This window comes from Mobula hypostoma, chromosome 4 (genome assembly GCF_963921235.1).
Source record: "Mobula hypostoma chromosome 4, sMobHyp1.1, whole genome shotgun sequence".
NCBI classification, from domain to species: Eukaryota; Metazoa; Chordata; class Chondrichthyes; order Myliobatiformes; family Myliobatidae; genus Mobula; species Mobula hypostoma.
Window position 1 is genome coordinate 178,392,886 of NC_086100.1, and position 19,789 is coordinate 178,412,674.

General features: G+C 44.2%; 1 protein-coding gene across 1 annotated transcript; it reads right to left on the minus strand.

The window, feature by feature from the left end:
• Positions 1-1,623: 1,623 nt before the first annotated feature.
• LOC134344986 (oxytocin-neurophysin 1-like) lies at positions 1,624-19,122 on the minus strand. Its single transcript, XM_063045121.1, has 3 exons — positions 18,999-19,122; positions 5,531-5,735; positions 1,624-1,924 (listed from the first exon to the last, which is right to left on the minus strand). The coding sequence occupies exons 1-3, from the start codon at positions 19,116-19,118 to the stop codon at positions 1,770-1,772; spliced, it is 480 nt and encodes a 159-aa protein (XP_062901191.1). The 5' UTR covers positions 19,119-19,122; the 3' UTR covers positions 1,624-1,769.
• Between the last annotated feature and the right edge of the window lie 667 nt (positions 19,123-19,789).

Consider the following 19,789-nt stretch of genomic DNA (forward strand, 5'->3'; position numbering starts at 1 on the left):
TCAACTTTTGCAGAAAAGCTGAGGTCATCCAATCATGGAATTTACAGTCTGTAACTGACCATTTGTTTTACAGTAGAGCTACTAGGACTTGATATTTCAATCCCTATGGTAAGTTAAGCATCCACTTTATTTCAGAATCAGAATCAGAATCAGGTTTATTATCACCGGCATGTGACGTGAAATTTGCAATACATAATCTAGCCGAGAGAAAAAAATAATAAATAAAATAAGACATGATAATAAATAAACAAGTAAATCAATTACGTATATTGAATAGACTATCAAAAAAATGTGCAAAAACAGAAATACTGTGTATTTAAAAAAGTGAGGTTGTGTCCAAAGCTTCAAAATCCATTCAGGAATTGGATGGCAGAGGGGAAGAAGCTGTTCCTGAATTGCTGAGTGTGTGCCTTTAAGCTTCTGTATCTTCTAACTGATGGTAACAGTGAGAAAAGGGCATGCCCTGGGTGCTGGAGGTCCTTAATAATGGATGCTGCCTTTCTGAGACACTGCTCCCTGAAGATGTCCTGGGTACTTTGTAAGCTTGCACCCAAGGTGGAGCTGACTAGATTTACAACCTTCTGCAGCTTCTTTTGGTCCTGTGCAGGAGCCCTTCCATACCAGACAGTGATGTAGCCTGTCACAATGCTCTCCACAGTACAACTATAGAAGTTTTTGAGCGTATTTGTTGACGTGCCAAACCGCTTCAAACTCCTAATAAAGTATAGCCACTGTCTTGCCTTCTTTATGACTACACCAATGTGTTGGGACCAGGTTATAACCTCAGAGATCTTGACACCCAGGAACTTGAAGCTGCTCACTCTCTCCACTTCTGATCCCGCTATGAGGATTGGTATGTGTTCCTTCGTCTTACCCTTCCTGAAGTCCACAATCTGCTCTTTCGTCTTACTGACCACCCACAGATCAAAGTCTGTTGGTTTTTTAATCTCTATCTGGAGGTCTAATAGAGACCTCCCAACCTTACCCAGTCTAGTTTTCCATGACTCTCATCCCTACATCAAGACTCCTGACACTTATCTGCCTCCTGACAAACCTCTTGATAGGATCAAGTCACCAGTAACTACTGAGAATGGTGGTTCATCACCAAGGCAGTTTCAATTTGACAGTTATGGTGAGATTTGGACTCATGTTGATGGCCCAGACAGCTGGACTACAGGCTAGTAACTTAGCCTCTGTGCTTCAGACCCATCGGACACAGCTCTGCTCAGGGTCACCTGCTTACTCGAGTCTCCACGTCTCACTCAGAATGACTTGACAAGATGGCTCAACGCTGGGACTGACAGATTTAGTCCTTCCTTTCCAAAAAAGTGAACGTTTTCTCAATGTCATATTTGAGGACAAATTAATTAATGGCTTTGATTGTTTTAGGATCTTATCTTTATTTCTGTTATTTGACTAGCATGATGTTTCAAACAGAACTCCAGGACAGTGAGATCCAATCAATTTGCAATGCAAGTCCACATTACACAATAATCCATTTGGTTTGTGTGTACAAAGTTACTCAATGTTTCTGTTAACATGTTACCCATTAAGTGAATAACACAGTTGGTGCTGTTAAAATGATTTGAATTGCCTTTTTATTTAATTAAAATTGCCATTTGATAATGTATATTGATGACTTCCAACAAAAGTAATCAGACTACAATATTAGCTAAGTAGAGTCAAAAGTATTATTTCCGCCGTCTTGATAAAACTAGATCTATGTAGAGGCAACAAAGGAGCACATTATAAATATTAATTAATATTAGCTAATTCTTCCCAGCAGTCTTTGAGAGCGAGGGGCCCAAAAGTCTCAGCAGGTGACCAGCTGCAGTATTATCTAACTGGCTCAAGTTTCTTCCCAGGACGCGGCGCATTGACTTGCCTGCGTTCTCCAGGCAAGCAGTGTCCGTGGCACATTTCTCTGGAAGGACACAGAAAAAGACATTCAGAATCACAGAAATGTCAACGGCACAGAGGGAATCTATGTTAGCTCCTAGTCAGTACATTGCCTCTCTTGTCTCCACTGACCCTGCAAACTGTTCACTCTGTCAGCCATTGGTCGAATTTGTGTCCCTCAGCTTTACAGGCAATGAAATCCAGATCATAACTACTCGAGTAAATGTAATTTTCCTATGACTCACTCACCAACATTTTAAATTGGTACCTCCTGACCCCTGAAATACTTGCTTTTGGGAACTATTTCCTCCAGAGCACAAGGAGAAATCCCACACAGCCACAGGGAGAACGTGCAAACTCTGCACAAGCAGTATAGGCCATAAGACCATAGACTATAAGATACAGGAGCAGATGTAGGCCATTCGGCCCATCGAATCTGCTCCGCCATTCAATCATGGGTTGATCCAATTCTTCCAGTCATCCCCACTCCCCTGCCTTCATTCCATACCTTTTGATGCCCTGGCTAATCAAGAACTTATCTATCTCTGCCTTAAATACACCCAATGACCTGGCCTCCACAGCCGCTCGTGGCAACAAATTCTACAGATTTATCACCCTCTGACTAAAGTAATTTCTCCGCATCTCAGTTCTAAATGGACGTCCTTCAATCTTGAAATTGTGGCCTCTTGTTCTAGAATCCCCTACCATGGGAAACAACGTTGCCATATCTAATCTGTTCAGGCCTTTTAACACTTGGAATGTTTCTGTGGGACTCCCCCCCCCCTCATTCTCCTGAACTCCAGGGAATACAGCCCAAGAGCTGCCAGATGTTCCTCACATGGTAACCCTTTCATTCCTGGATTCATTCTTGTGAATCTTCTCTGAACCCTCTCCAATGTCAGTATATCCTTTCTAAAATAAGGTGCCCAAAACTGCACACAATACTCCAAGTGCGGTCTCACAAGTGCCTTACAGAGCCTCAACATCACATCCCTGCTCTTATATTCCATACCTCTAGAAATGAATGCCCACATTGCATTCTCCTTCTTCACAACTGACTCAACCTGGAGAGTAACCTTTAAGGTATCTTGCACAAGGACTCCCAAGTTTCTTTGCATCTCTGCACTATGAATTTTCTCCCCAACTTTCCAATATTGTATTTCATTTGTCACTTCTTTGCCCATTCCCCTAAACCATCTAAGTCTCTCTGCAGGCTCTCTGTTTCCTCAACACTACCCAATCCTCCACCTATCTTTGTATCATCGGCAAATTTAGCCTCAAATCCATTAACACTGTAGTCCAAATCATTGACATACATCGTAAAAAGCAGCAGTCCCAACAGCAACCCCTGTGGGACCCCACTGGTAACTGGCAGCCAGCCAGAATAGGATCCCTTTATTCCCACTCTCTGTTTTCTGCCAACCAGCCAAAGCTCCACCCATGCTAGTAATTTTCCTGTAATTCCATGGGTTCTTATCTTGCTAAGCAGCCTCAGGTGTGGCACCTTGTGAAAGGCCTCTGAAAATCCAAGTACACCATGTCTACTGCATCTCCTTTGTCTATGCTTCTCGTAATTTCTTCAAAGAATTGCAATAGGTTTGTCAGGCAGGGTTTTCCTTTCAAGAAACCATGCTGGCTTTGGCCTATATTGTCATGTACTTCCAGGTACTCTGTAATCTCATCCCTAACAATCAATTCCAACAACTTCCCAACCACTGAAGTCAGGCTAACAGGTCTATAGTTTCCTTTCTGCTGCCTCTCACCCTTCTTAATTAGTGGAGTTACATTTGCAATTTTCCAGTCATCCAGTACAATGCCAGAGACTTATCAATTCTTGAATGATCATTGTTAATACCTCTGCAATCTCTCCAGCTACTTCCTTCAGAACCCGAGGGTGTATTCCATCAGGTCCAGGAGATTTATCCACCCCCAGACTATTAAGCTTCTTGAACATCTTAGCCGTAATTTTTACTGCACAAACTTCACTTCCCTGACACTCTTGAATGTCTTGTATCCGGTATACTACAAACGTCTTCCACTGTGAAGGCTGATGCAAAATACGCATTCAGTACCTCTGCCATCTCTGCATCTCTCATTACAATATCTCCAGTGTCATTTTGTAGTGGTTCTATATCTACCCTCAACTCTCTTTATATACTTAAAAAAGCTTTTAGTATCTTCTTTTAGTATTCTTCGCCAGCTTCCTCTCATAATTCAGCTTTTCCTTCCAAATGACCTTAGTTTCCTTCTGGAAGTTTTTAAAAGCTTCTCAATCCTCTATCTTCCCCTAGCTCTGGCTTCCTTGCATGCACTCTCTTTTGCTTTTACTTTGGCTCTGACTTCACTTGTCAGCCACGGTAGTGTCCTTCTTCCCTTTGAAAATTTCTTCTTATTTGGAATATATCTGTCTTTCACTTCCCTCATTTTTGCAGAAACTCCAGCCATTGCTGCTCTGCTGTCCTTCCTGCAAATGTCCCTTTCCAATCAACTTCAGCCAGATCCATTCTCATGCCATTGTAATTTCCTTTATTCCACCGAAATAGGGGGTCAGAATTGAACCCAGATCACTGAAGCTGTGAGGCAGCAGCCCTATCAGTCCCACAACACTGCCAATCTTCTAATAGCAAAGTTTATTTCTGTTTAGGGATTCAAAACAGAGTTTAAGATGGAAAAGTATCTATTGTGAAGTGCCCGTTAATTCTAATTGTGTCCATTGCTCTACAGACACCATGTCATTCACTCTCTCATCTAAACAAATGGATCAAGAAAGACCACAGATCATTGCAGGGATTTCGCATCAGATCCCTGTCTGTCTCGTGAGGTGACTTTGACCTGAAACATCAGCTCCAATTCTCTTCCCACAGATGTTGAAGTTCAGTATTTCCAAAATTGTCTGGTTTTATTTTAAATTTCTTACACGTGTACTTGTTTCTTGTGCTTGATACAAGAGTCTGATTAGGTAACAAAAGAAAATGATTCTTCAAGGATCTATCATTTCCTGACCAGAGTTCCAATGGGTGAGATTGCTAATCAGATTCCAATGCTGTTTATCTTTGTGTTGCTGTTTATCACCCTCCAGCAGCTGTCTCCACCTTCACCCTCCTTCACCATGACTCCATCTTATGCTTTTTATAAACTGCCTCCATCTATCATCCACCTTCCTCTGTTGTTCCACTTCACCCTGCTCCCTCCCTCACACCACCAGTCTCAATCTGCCCATCATCTTTCACCCACCCTTCAGCCCTCAGTCACCAAAGTCTGTGTTCTCTGTCTCACCACAACCCGCCTTTCCCCCACTCCATTCCTAATCCTGATGCCGGGCCTTGACCCAAAATGTTGACTGTTGCTTTGTCCCCTCCCCTCCCCATGGATGCTGCTTGACCTGCTGAGTGCTTCCTGTGGATTATTTGTTGCTGCAGCACAATTACTCTGACTTTCCAAACCATGGTTTCCGTGGCAAGAAAGTGGCAGTAAATTTGTAAAATTCTCGGGAATATGACAGAAGTCACAGTCTAATTTCCAAAAAAATACTCCCAGCTTTAACAGAAAAAGTCAAAGACAGGAATATGCATTCTCTATGCCAGCCTGTTTCATAAATTTGATGTTTGTATTTCAGAAAAATGAACAGTACCATTATCGCAGCAGAGCCCAGGTATGGCACATTTCCCATCACCTTCACCACAGGGTTTTCCAGCAGGTTCACAAGGTGAAGGCAGTTGATTTTCCTCCTTGCAGGACTGTGCTTCCAGGGTTCCCATGTAGCAGCCAATCTCCTGACCACAGCAGATGTTACTTCCAAAACACTGGCCTTTGCTGTTGGGACCGCAAGGAGCACACTACCGAAGTGGAGAAACAAAGAAAATGAAATCTGAGTAAGCACTGCTTTGACACCAGTTGTTCAAAGAGACAGCTCACCATTGCATTGTCTCCAGTGGTCAGGGAGGCAACTCACCATAGCCTTTAAGGCCAAAGGGATGAACTCTAAATATTGACCTTGCCCGTGATGGCCACATCCTGAGATAGATTAAAAAACAGGGAGGAAAGCTTATCATTTTTTTACAACTCATTTAAAAAAAGGAAATTCAATTTCAACTGCAAAAGAGATATATGTCAGGATAAATAAAGTTGGATTAGCTCAGAGGTCTTGTCCATCGTAAATCATTGTATTTAACATGCCTGGCCTGAGTTAACTGTTAAAGTTGGCACTCATCTCTCCAATAAGATACTTCTATTGCAATACTATGAAGATAAGCACAGAAAGAATGGTTGACTAATATTAATGGACAATTATCACAATGAAATGCCATCCAGCTCAACTGGGTTTGCAGAATCATTGTCCTTTTAATGTTCTGCTACACACTTTTCAACCAATCTTCAAAAGCTATATTGACATTGTGACTTTTGTTAGTCTGCCATCTGGAGTAATAAAACAGCCTTGTGCACATGGTCATGTAGTTCAGTGACCTTTAGCTTGAAAGATGACATAGAACCACAGTTCTTTGTTTGAGTAAGATGTCCTGAGCAGGAGCCCCTCAGGGCTGTGTACTAAATCCCCTCCTTTACTCCCTGTACACCCATGACTGTGTCACCACCCACAGCTCTAATCTGCTAATTAAATTTGCCGACGACACTACATTGATTGGCCTAATCTCAAACAGTAACGAGGCAGCCTACAGAGAAGAAGTCATCTCTCTGACACAGTGGTGTCAAGTAAATAACCTCTCCCTCAATGTTGCAAAAACAAAGGAGCTGGTTGTGGATTACAGGAGGAATGGAGATGGGCTAACCCCTATTGACTTCAAGGTGTTTGGGTTTGAGAGAGTAAATAGTTAAGTCTTTCGGCATCCACATCACCGAGGACCTCACATGGTCTGTACACACCCGCCGTGTGGTGAAAAAGGCACAACAGCACCTCTTTCACCTCAGACGGTTCAAGAAGTTTGGCATGAGTCCCGAAACCGTAAGGACTTTCTACAGGAGCACAACTGAGAGCATCCTGACTGGTTACATCACTGCCTGGTGTGGAAACTGTACTTCCCTCAATTGCAGGACTCTGCAGAGAGTGGTGCGGACAGCCCAGTGCATTTGTAGATGTGAACTTCCCACTATTCAGGATATTTACAAAGACAGGTGTGTAAAAAGGGCCTGAAGGATCATTGGGGACCTAAGCCGCCCCAACCACAACCTATTCCAGCTGCTACCATCTGGGAAATGGTACCGCAGCATAAAAGCCAGGACCAACAGGCTCTGGGACAGTTTCTTCCACCAGGCCATCAGACTGATTAACTCACGCTGATTTGAATGTATTCCATGTTACATTGACTGTTCTATTTATTATAAATTATTATAAATTACTATGATTGCACATTGCATATTTAGACGGAGATGTAATGTGAAGATTTTTACTCCTAGTGTATAGAAACATAGAAAGGCTTCAGCACAATACAAGTCCTTCGGCCTACAAAGCTGTGCTGAACATGTCCTTACCTTAGAAATTACCTAGGGTTACCCATAGTCCCACACATCAAAGTTGCTGGTGAACGCAGCAGGCCAGGCAGCATCTGTAGGAAGAGGTGCAGTCGACGTTTCAGGCCGAGACCCTTCGTCAGGACTAACTGAAGGAAGAGTGAGTAAGGGATTTGAAAGTTGGAGGGGGAGGGGGAGATCCAAAATGATAGGAGAAGACAGGAGGGGAAAGGATAGAGCCAAGAGCTGGACAGGTGATAGGCAAAAGGGGATACGAGAGGATCATGGGACAGGAGGTCCAGGAAGAAAGACAAGGGCAGGGGGGACCCAGAGGATGGGCAAGAGGTATATTCAGAGGGACAGGGGGAGAAAAAGGAGAGTGAGAGAAAGAATGTGTGCATAAAAATAAGTAACAGATGGGGTACGAGGGGTAGGTGGGGCCTTAGCGGAAGTTAGAGAAGTCAATGTTCATGCCATCAGGTTGGAGGCTACCCAGATGGAATATAAGGTGTTGTTCCTCCAACCTGAGTGTGGCTTCATCTTTACAGTAGAGGAGGCCGTGGATAGACATGTCAGAATGGGAATGGGATGTGGAATTAAAATGTGTGGCCACTGGGAGATCCTGCTTTCTCTGGCGGACAGAGCGTAGATGTTCAGCAAAGCGGTCTCCCAGTCTGCGTCGGGTCTCGCCAATATATAAAAGGCCACATCGGGAGCACCGGACGCCGTATATCACCCCAGTCGACTCACAGGTGAAGTGTTGCCTCACCTGGAAGGACTGTTTGGGGCCCTGAATGGTGGTAAGGGAGGAAGTGTAAGGGCATGTGTAGCACTTGTTCTGCTTACAAGGATAAGTGCCAGGAGGGAGATCAGTGGGGAGGGATGGGGGGGGATGAATGGACAAGGGAGTTGCGTAGGGAGCGATCATCGACTTCTCTAACTTCCGCTAACATCGACTTCTCTAACTTCCGCTAAGGCCCCACCTCCCCCTCGTACCCCATCTGTTACTTATTTTTATGCACACATTCTTTCTCTCACTCTCCTTTTTCTCCCTCTGTCCCTCTGAATATACCTCTTGCCCATCCTCTGGGTCCCCCCCCGCTTGTCTTTCTTCCCGTGATCCTCTCGTATCCCCTTTTGCCTATCACCTGTCCAGCTCTTGGCTCTATCCCTCCCCCTCCTGTCTTCTCCTACAATTTTGGATCTCCCCCTCACCCTCCAACTTTCAAATCCCTTACTCACTCTTCCTTCAGTTAGTCCTGACGAAGGGTCTCGGCCTGAAACGTCGACTGCACCTCTTCCTACAGATGCTGCCTGGCCTGCTGCGTTCACCAGCAACTTTGATGAGTGTTGCTTGAATTTCCAGCATCTGCAGAATTCCTGTTGTTTACCCATAGCCCTCTACTTTTCTAAGTTTCATGTACCTATCCAGGAGTCTCTTAAAAGACCCTATTGTATTTGCCTCCACCACCGCTGCCGGCAGCCCATTCCACGCACTCACCACTCTCCGCCTAAAAAACTTAGCTCTGACGTCCTCTGTACCTACTTCCAAGCACCTTAAAACTGTGCCCTCTCGTGCTAGCCATTTCAACTCTGGGAAAAGGCTTCCGACTACCCACACGATCAATGCCTCTCATCATCTTGTACATCTCATTCAGATGACCTCTCATCCTCCGTCGAGTATGTGAAGGATGTAAGAAATAAAGCCAATTCATTCATTCAATTCAATGAGAAGCACAGTGGTCCAAACGTGATCTTAATGTAGGCCCTCTGTAGATGAGAGTTGACATAGATGTTGCGTCCTAGCTGCCTATGCATGCCAGGGCAGTACGATACGGAGAACAAGCTGGTGCCCATGCCCCCTCTCCATGCAGCTGATGAATGCAAAGGAATAGACAACATTGAACTCAATGTATGACTGCCTTAAGGACTCCAGCTCTGGATTTTTCCTCCGGGTTTCTTCCCAAAACCTTCCCCATAAGTGGTATATCTGTAAGGCAGCAGTGGTTTGAAACTGGAGTGTTCCTTCTCCTAGATGAGCTGCCAACCACAGCTGATGAGCCCCATTTACCCAAAGTGACTGGTTTTAAGACACCAGTACCCTGCCGTTGCCCCTTCTCCTGTCATTAGAAACAGTTGCACCAGGCTAATTAACTCAGCCAAATATGAAAGCCAGGAGCTGGCTTGGTTGTCAGAGGCTATTTGAAACTCCCCCCCAGTTATGAAGGTGCTGCTGTATTTAGTTGTATATTGTGCTTGGAATAAGGTGGATTAATTTGTCGCACAATTAGAGATTGGTCGGTATGATGTTGTGGGCATCCCTGAGTCATGACTGAAATGAGGTCAAAATTGGGAGCTTAATATCAAAGGATGTACTTTGTATTGAAAGGACAGGCAGGAAGTCATAGGCAGTGGTGTGGCTCTGTTATTAAGAGATGGAATTACATCTTTAGAAAGAGGTGACATAGGGTCAGAGAATGTTGAATCTTTGTGGGTGGAGTTAAGAAACTGAAAGGGTAAAAAAAAGACATTTTGGGAATCATATATAGGCCTCCAAATAGTAGTCAAGATGTGGGGTTGAGGTTGCAAAGGGAGCAGAAAAGGGCATGTAATAAGGGTAATGTCACAATTGTAATAGGTGACTTCAATATGCAAAGGGATTGGAAAAATCAGGTTGGTGTCAGTTCTCAAGACAGTGAATTTGTTGAATGCCTATGAGACGGCTTTTTTAGAGCAGCTTGTGCTTGAGCCTACTCGAGGAAAGGCTATCTTAGATTGGGTGTTGTGTAATAATCCAGATTTTACTAGGAAGCTTAAGACAAAGGAACTCTTCGGAGACTGTGATCGTAATATGATTGAATTCATACTGCAGTTTGAGAAGGAGAAGCATAAATCAGATGTTTCAGTATTACAATGGAATAAAGGGAATTTCAGAGACATGAGAGAGGAGCTTGCCCAAGTGGATTGGAGAGGGATGCTGTCGGGGATGATAACAGAGCAGAGTTAGCTGAAGTTTTGGGGAATAGTTCACAAGCGCAGGATAGATAGGTACTCCTGTTTGAGTACTGTTGTGGGGGACAGCTTACCCGGGGGAAGCGACACTGGCCGTACCTCCAGCACAGAGTCCGGCCCTGTAGCTCAGAAGGGTAGGGAAAGGAAGAGGAGGGCAGTTGTGATAGGGGACTCGATAGTAAGGGGGTCGGATAGGCGATTCTGTGGACACAGTCCAGAGACCCGGATGGTAGTTTGCCTCCCTGGTGCCAGGGTCCGGGATATTTCTGATCGTGTCCAAGATATCCTGAAGTGGGAGGGTGAGGAGCCAGAGGTCTTGGTACATATAGGTACCAATGACATAGGTAGGAAAAGGGATGAGGTCCTGAAAGGAGAATATAGGGAGCTAGGAAGGGAGTTGAGAAAAAGGACCGCAAAGGTAGTAATCTCGGGATTACTGCCTGTGCCACGCGACAGTGAGAGTAGGAATGCGATGAGGTGGAGGATAAATGCGTGGCCGAGGGATTGGAGCAGGGGGCAGGGATTCAAGTTTTTGGATCATTGGGACCTCTTTTGGCGCAGGCGTGACCTGTACAAAAAGGACGGGTTACACTTGAATCCTAGGGGGACTAATATCCTGGCAGGGAGATTAGCGGGGGCTACTGAGGTGACTTTAAACTAGAATGGTTGGGGGGTGAGAATCAAATTAAAGAGGCTAGGTGTGAGGAGGTTAGTTCACAACAGGGGGATGGGAACCAGTGCAGAGAGACAGAGGGGTGTAAAGTGAGGGTAGAAGCAAAAAGTACAAAGGAGAAAAGTAAAAGTGGCAGGCCGACAAATCCAGGGCAAGCATTAAAAAGGGCCACTTTTCAACATAATTGTATAAGGGCTAAGAGAGTTGTAAAAGAGCGCCTGAAGGCTTTGTGTGTCAATGCAAGGAGCATTCGTAATAAGGTGGATGAATTGAAAGTGCAGATTATTATTAATGATTATGATATAGTTGGGTTCACAGAGACATGGCTCCAGGGTGACCAAGGATGGGAGCTCAACGTTCAGGGATATTCAATATTCAGGAGGGATAGACATGAAGGAAGGGGAGGTGGGGTGGCGTTGCTGGTTAAAGAAGAGATTAACGCAATAGAAAGGAAGGACATAAGCCGGGAAGATGTGGAATCGATATGGGTAGAGCTGCGTAACGCTAAGGGGCAGAAGACGCTGGTGGGAGTTGTGTACAGGCCACCTAACAGTAGTAGTGAGGTCGGAGATGGTATTAAATAGGAAATTAGAAATGTGTGCAATAAAGGAACAGCAGTTATAATGGGTGACTTCAATCTACATGTAGAATGGGTGAACCAAATTGGTAAAGGTGCTGAGGAAGAGGATTTCTTGGAATGTATGTGGGATGGCTTTTTGAACCAACATGTCGAGGAACCAACTAGAGAGCAGGCTATTCTGGACTGGGTTTTGAGCAATGAGGAAGGGTTAATTAGCAATCTTGTCGTGAGAGGCCCCTTGGGTAAGAGTGACCATAATATGGTGGAATTCTTCATTAAGATGGAGAGTGACATAGTTAATTCAGAAACGAAGGTTCTGAACTTAAAGAGGGGTAACTTTGAAGGTATGAGACATGAATTAGCTAAGATAGACTGGCAAATGACACTTAAAGGATTGACGGTGGATATGCAATGGCAAGCATTTAAAGGTTGCATGGATGAACTACAACAATTGTTCATCCCAGTTTGGCAAAAGAATAAATCAAGGAAGGTAGTGCACCCGTGGCTGACAAGAGAAATTAGGGATAGTATCAATTCCAAAGAAGAAGCATACAAATTAGCCAGAGAAAGTGGCTCACCTGAGGACTGGGAGAAATTCAGAGTTCAGCAGAGGAGGACAAAGGGCTTAATTGGGAAGGGGAAAAAAGATTATGAGAGAAAACTGGCAGGGAACATAAAAATGGACTGTAAAAGCTTTTATAGACATGTAAAAAGGAAAAGACTGGTAAAGACAAATGTAGGTCCCCTGCAGACAGAAACATGTGAATTGATTATGGGGAGCAAGGACATGGCAGACCAATTGAATAATTACTTTGGTTCTCTCTTCCAGAACCTTCCAGAAATAGAAGGGGACAGAGGGTCCAGTGAGATGGAGGAACTGAGCGAAATACATGTTAGTAGGGAAGTGGTGTTAGGTAAATTGAAGGGATTGAAGGCAGATAAATCCCCAGGACCAGATGGTCTGCATCCTAGAGTGCTTAAGGAAGTAGCCCAAGAAATAGTGGATGCATTGATGATAATTTTTCAAAACTCGTTAGATTCTGGACTAGTTCCTGAGGATTGGAGGGTGGCTAATGTAACCCCACTTTTTAAAAAAGGAGGGAGAGAGAAACCGGGGAATTATAGACCGGTTAGCCTAACGTCGGTGGTGGGGAAACTGCTGGAGTCAGTTATCAAGGATGTGATAACAGCACATTTGGAAAGCGGTGAAATCATCGGACAAAGGCAGCATGGATTTGTGAAAGGAAAATCATGTCTGACGAATCTCATAGAATTTTTTGAGGATGTAACTAGTAGAGTGGATAGGGGAGAACCAGTGGATGTGGTATATTTGGATTTTCAAAAGGCAGATAAACTTACAGCATAAGCCAATACGTGGAACTATGACGTTGTGGCCATTACAGAGACTTGGATGTCTCAGGAGCTGGAATGGCTGCTGAGTGTGCCAGGATTTAGACGTTTCAAAAAGGGCGGAGGGAGGCAAAAGAGGTGGGGACATAGCATTGCAAATCAGGGATAGTGCTATGGCTGCAGAAAAGGAGCAAGTCATGGAGGGGTTGTCTACTGAGTCAGTGTAGATGGATGTCAGAAACAGGAAGGGGGCAATAATTCTTGGGTGCTTTTTTATAGACGCCCCCAATGGTAGCAGCAACATTGAGGAGCAAATAGGGAGACAGATTCTGGAATGTTGCAATAATAATAGAGTTGTTGTGATGGGAGCTTTTAACTTTCCTAGTATTGACTGGCACCACCTTAGAGTGAGGGGTTTAGATGGGGTGGAGTTTGTTAGGTGTGTTCAGGAAGGTTTCTCGACACAATATGTAGATAAGGCAACAAGAGGAGAGGCTGTACTTGATCTGGTATTAGGAAATGAACCTGGTCAGGTGTCAGATCTCTCAGTGGGAGAGAAATTTGGAGGTAGTGATAACAAGACTATCTCCTTTACTGCAGAGGGACAGGAACAGACAATTTGGGAAAACATTTAATTGGGGTGGGGGAAATAAGATGTTGTTAGGTGGGAACCTGGGAGCATAAATTGGGAGCAGTTTTCCCAGGGAAATTCATGGCAGAAATGTGGCAAATGTTCAGGGAACATTTCGATGGCGTTCTGCATAGGTATTTTCCACTGAGACAGGGAAAGAGTGGTGTACAAAGGATGTGGAAAATCCAGTTAAGAAGAAAAGAAAAGCTTACAAAAGGTTCAAGAAACTAGGTATTGATAGACTTCTAGAAAGTTACAAGGTTGCCAGGAAGGAGCTTAAGAATGAAATCAGGAAAGCCAGAAGGGGCCATGAAAAGGCCTTGGCGGGCAGGGTTAAGGAAAACCCCAAGGCATTCTACAAGTATGTGAAGAGCAAAAATTGAGCTGTGTGAGAATAGGGCCAATCAGGAGTGATAGTGGAAGCATGTACATGCAGTCGGAGGAGGTAGTGGAGGTACTTAATGAATACTTTGCGTCAGTATTCACCAGAGAAAAGGACCTTGGCAATTGTGGGAATGACTTACAGCAGACTGAAACACTGGAATGTATAGGCATTAAGAAAGAGGATGTGCTGGAGCTTTGAAAAACATTAAGTTAGATATGTTGCTGGGTTCAGATGAGATATACCCCAGGCTATTGTGGGAAGTAAGGGAGGAGATTTCTGAGCCTCTGGTGATGATCTTTGCATCATCAATAGGGACAGGAGAAGTACCAGAGGATTGGAGGGTTGCAAATATTCCCTTGTTCAAGAAGGGGAGTAGAGATAACCCAGGAAATTATAGAACAGTGAGTCTTTCTTCAGTGGTGGGCAAGTTATTGGAGAAGATCCTGAAAGTCAGCATGGCTTTATCAAGGGCAGGTCATGCCTTATGAACTTGACTGAATTCTTTGAGGATGTAACAAAACACATTGATGAAGGTAGAGCAGTGGATATAGGGAATATGGATTTCAGTAATGCATTTGATAGGTTTCCCCATGCAAGGCTCATTCAGAAAGAAAGGAGGCATGGGATCCAAGGGGACCTTGCTTTGTGAATCCAGAATTGGCTTGTCCATAGAAGATAAAGGGTAGTTGTAGATGGTTCATATTCTGCATGGAGGTTGGTCACCAGTGGTGTGCCTCAGGGATCTGTTCTGGGACTCCTTCCTCTTTGTGAATTTTTATAAATGACCTGGATGAAGAAGTAGAAGGGTGGGTTAGTAAGTTTGCTGATGACACAAAGGTTGGGGGTGTTGTGGATAGTCTGGAGGGTTGTCGGAGGTTACAGCGGAACGTCAATAAGATGCAGAACTGAGCTGAGAAGTGGCAGATAGAATTCAACCCAGATAGGTCTAAAGTGGTTCATTTTAATAGGTGAATTTTGAAGACAGAATATAATATTAATGGTAAGACTCCTGCCAATGTGGAGGATCAGAGAGATCTTGGGGTCCGTGTCCATAGGACATTCAAAGCTGCTGTGCAGGTTGACAGTGTTGTTAAGGAGGCTTATGGTGTGTTGACATTCATCAACCGTGGGATTGAGTTCAGGAGCCATGAGGTAATGTTACAACTATATAAGACCTTGGAGTACTGTGTTCAGTTCTGGTCACCTCACTATAGGAATGATGTGGATACCACAGAAAGTGTGTAGCGGAAATTTACAAGGATGTTGCCTGGATTGGAGGGTGAGCCTTATGAGAATAGGTTGAGTGAACTTGGCCTTTTCTCCTTGGAGCAACAGAAGATGAAAGGTGACCAGATAGAGGTGTGTACGATGGTAGGGGCATTGATCATGTGGATAGAAAGAGGCTTTTTTTCCAGGGTGGAAATGGCTAACACAAGGGGAATAGTTTTACTTGGAAGTAGGTACAGAGGGAATGTCAGGGTTAGGTTTTTCGCACAGAGAGGAGAATGCACTGCCGGTGATGGTGATAGAAGTGGATACGATAGGGTCTTTTAAGATACTCTTCCCCCTTCCTCTGCAGTCCTGATGAAGGGTTTCAGCCTGAAATGTTGAATGCTTATTCTTCTCCATAGATGCTGTCTGACCTGCTGAGTTCCTCCAGCATTTTGTGTGTTGTTCCCTTTCAGTCGTTGGTGGATTTGATTTGTAGGAAGAGCTTCAAGTGCAGCACTATGACCCTGCAGCTGAACGTGCTTCCTACGACGATTCCAAAGATCTGTACGGGCATCACAATTTACATTGCACGGCAAGCTTATAAGCACTTCTGGGTTTTACAATTCATAATTTGTAAACCATCACACAATTTATTGAAACAATACTATATATATAATTCTCTTTTGGCCAGTTGACCATTTGGGATTCTATTTGCAGATTCTATAGCTTGTTCACTATTGACGTTTCATTTGCATGTGACTCCAGCTAATCATAAAGAAACGATATTTCCTTCATGTTTCAGAAACATCAGTGATAATATATTTCTTTACATGAAGTGAATGGAAGAATACTTTATGTTTCATTTGTTGAGATACAGCATGGAATAGTCCTTTCCGGCCCTTTGAGCCACGCTGCCCAGCATCTCCTGCCTAATCAATGACCAATTAACCTACCAACTGCTACCTCTCTGAAATGTGGGAGGAAGCCAGAGCACCAGAGGAAACCAATTATGGATAGATTCAATGTTTTGTATATTAAGTCAGAGTTATACAGCACAGAAACAGAGCCTTTGGCTTGACTCATCCATGCCGATTGAGATGTCCAGCAATGCTGATCCCATTTCTCAGCATTTGACCCATAGTCCCCTATACCTTTCCTATATGGACAGGGAGAGGATGTTCCTCATAGCCGGCAAGTCAAGGCCCCAAGGGCACAGCCTCAGAATAGAAGGACGTCCCTCTAGAAAAGAGATGAGGAGGAATTTCTTCAGCCAGAAGGTTGTGAGTCTATGGAATTTAATACCACAGGCAGCTGTGGTGGCCAAGTCATTGGGTATATTTAAAGTGGATATTGATAGGTTTTTGATTAGTGAGTGTGTCAAAGGTAAGGGGAGAAGGCAGGAAACTGGGGGTTGAGAGCGATAATAAATCAGTCATGATGGAATGGGCAAGTAGACTTGATGGGGCAAGTGGCCTAATTCTGCACCTATGGCTTATGGTCTTATCCACCCTACCATATTGGGCAAAAGTCTTAGGCACATTGATATCAACAGTGTGCCTAAGGATTTTGCCCAGCGCTGTATTTGTCAACGTGGAAAGAGGAGCAAGTTTGTAAATCCGGCAGGAGGAAAGAATGTTGGGAATGGCGAGGGTGGAGCACTGCAGGAGGGGTGTGAGACAGGTGGCAGAGAAGGAGTGGCAGGGACAGGGGATTGTATGGGTGCAGACATACCTGGCCCTGGGACACCAGGCAAGGTCATTTGGTTCCAAAACAATTGGTTTATTAATCATTACAGAACGTCTCTCTGGTGCTTCTCCCTCTCTCCCCTCTCCCTTCCCCTTTCTCTAACCATGATTCCCCTTCCCACTCTCAGTCCACAATAGAGACCCATACCAGAATCAGGTTTATCATCACTCACATATGTCATGAAATTTGCTTTTTTTTTTGTAGCAGCAGCAATGCATAGACTTACTACAGTACTGTTCATGATTCTCAGACTCCCTGTCTACACATATGTGCCCAGGATTTTTACACAGGATGGTATCTATTCCACTCACAATTTCACATACCTCTATAAGATCACTTTTCAGCTCTCTGCAATCCAGCAAGAAACATTGCAGCCCATTCAAACTCCCTTCAGTCTAAAACCCTCCATTCTGAGTAACATCCTGTGAGTCTCTTAGCCCCCTTTCGAAAAGTGCCAGCACAATTGTTGTACGAACATTGATGGAAATAATCGACATGACCTACATCTGCATCATCGTTGCCTCACTTCAACCTGATCTCCTCTTAAAGCTGTTTGGATGTAATGGACAATCAAACAAAAACTTCTTTCCTTTCCGGACAGCTCCACACCTCTTCTATAGAGTCATGGAATGATACAGCACAGAAACAGGCCCTTCGGTCCAACTGGACAATACTAACCGCAGCATCCTCCCTGCTCATCCCAGTTGCCTGTATTCAGCCCATCAACCTCCAAGCCCTTCCCCTTCACGTACCTATCCAAACGCCTCTTGGATTTTGCAATTGTACCAGCCTCAACCACTTAATCTGGCAGCTCATTTCGAGTACTTACGATCTTCTGTGCAAAGCAGTTATGTCTTAGAACTCTTTGCAGTCTCTCTTCTCTGACCTTGTATCTATACCCTCTGGTTTTGGACTCCCCGACTCTGGGGAAAAAGCCATGAGTATCTACCTTATCCCGTAAGCCAGATTCACAAATTTCTACAGATGTGCCACAGACAGCATTCTTCATCACCATCTGGTATCGGGGAGGAGGGCTACTGCACAGGATCGAAGTAAGCTGCAGAGAGCTGTAAACTTAGTCAGCTCCATCATGGGCACTAGCCTCTGTAGTATCCAGGACACCTTCAAGGAGCAATGCCCCAGAGAGCTGGCATCCATCACTAAGGACCCCCAACACCCAAGACATGCATCCTTCTCATTGTGACCATTGGGAAGCCTGAAGGCACACACTCAACAAAATCGGGAGCAGCTTCTTCCTCTCGGCCATCTAAATGGACATTGAATCCTTGAACACTACCTCCCCACTTTTTTTCCTATATTGTACTATTTATTTAAATATTTAATATATACACATTTACTCTAATTCACATTTTTCTATTATTATGTACTGCATTGATTTGCTGCTGCAAAGACAACAAATTTCACAACATGTGCCGGTGATATTAAATTTGATTCTGATCCTGAAAGTGCAAGTGAATGGCTGCGTCTCCTGAAAGGTCTGTTTGGATCGCTGGATGGTGGGGAGAGCTGAAAGGAAACATTCTGCATATCGTCACGTCGCATGCAGAAAGTGCCACACAATAAGGAGAGTGGATGGTGAAGGTGGAGGAGTGGACCAGCTTCAGTTAAGGATGTAAACTCCACCTCACCCCAAAATTCTCATTAAAATCCTCAGGGTAAAGCTGATCAGCGTGAGTTCCTATTGTTATGATTCCTCCCACTGGGGTGATCCAACTCCAGCCCCTGACCATCCACATTATTTTTTTTTAATCTATATACCATTTGAGTGACAAATTAAAAACTTTACCTTTGCAAAGCAGACATTAAATAGTCTACTCCTCAGAAGAATGGAAATACACGTTAAGTGTCATATCCTGCTGGCAACAAACTGTTCCACAGCTCAACACTTGTCAGGTGCATTCACACACCTGGGTACAACTTGGACAAAGTTCAGATTGGAAAGCACCACTGGGTTGAGTTGTAAAACTAAAATATAGAAGGAGAACGGTGGGAGACAAAAGGTAGAGAGGAAATGGTACCTTACCTGCCTGATGTCTGTGCGGAGGTTAGACCTCTTACCTCCCCTGGGACAGTTCTTGATGTAACATGCAGACACCAGGGCCAGAAGGCACAGGAAACAGCCCAGGGAGGAAAGCAGCTGCATGGTGTTCAGCTGTAACTTGTTGCAACACTGGGGTCCGTTTCCTCTATTTATACTCCGCCGCAGACGTCACCACTATCTACCAAGTCATCTTCTGCATAACTTACTGGTGACATTTTATTGTCACTTTGCAATGCCGACTGTAATCGCAACATCCCAGCGCCAAGCACGCAGAAAGCGTGGACCACTTTATTACCAGGAACTCGTTAAAAAAAAAAGGTTCGACAGGGAAACGCTTTCGAGTGATAGTGCAGAGGAATAGGTTTCGTTTAGGGCAAAGGAAGAGTCGTCTAACCTTTCAACATCTTGCGCAGTCCCTTAACCCTCCGAGCCCTTGCTGAGCGGGGGTGTGAACTTTGGAGCTGGAGACCAAACAAAAAAACTCGGCACGCATCACAGAGTACTAGTGACACAGAATTTTCTGTAAGCTTCTAAAGTCACACTTCCAATGATTGCTCAACATCGTCGGAGTTTACAGAACTGTTCATCACTAAGGAAAAGCTGTGGGATGGCGTTGTCTGCGGTCTCTGATGTATCTGTCAGATGTCCATGAGTGAAAAAAAAATACACGCGTGCCCTAAATCTTAATAAATTTCCATGTAGAAAGAAACAGACACTGTACTAATCTAGAACTTGGATTTCAAAGTTTATTTCTTTTCCATACTTTGTGTACT

Coding starts and splice junctions, on each gene's coding strand:
- LOC134344986 (XM_063045121.1), bottom strand. CDS start 19,118: ATGCAGCTGCTTTCCTCCCTGGGCTGTTTCCTGTGCCTTCTGGCCCTG. Junction 5,736..18,998: donor TCCGCACAGACATCAGGCAG/GTAAGGTACCAT, acceptor CCACTTCGGTAG/TGTGCTCCTTGCGGTCCCAA. Junction 1,925..5,530: donor TGGGCTCTGCTGCGATAATG/GTACTGTTCATT, acceptor GTGTCCTTCCAG/AGAAATGTGCCACGGACACT.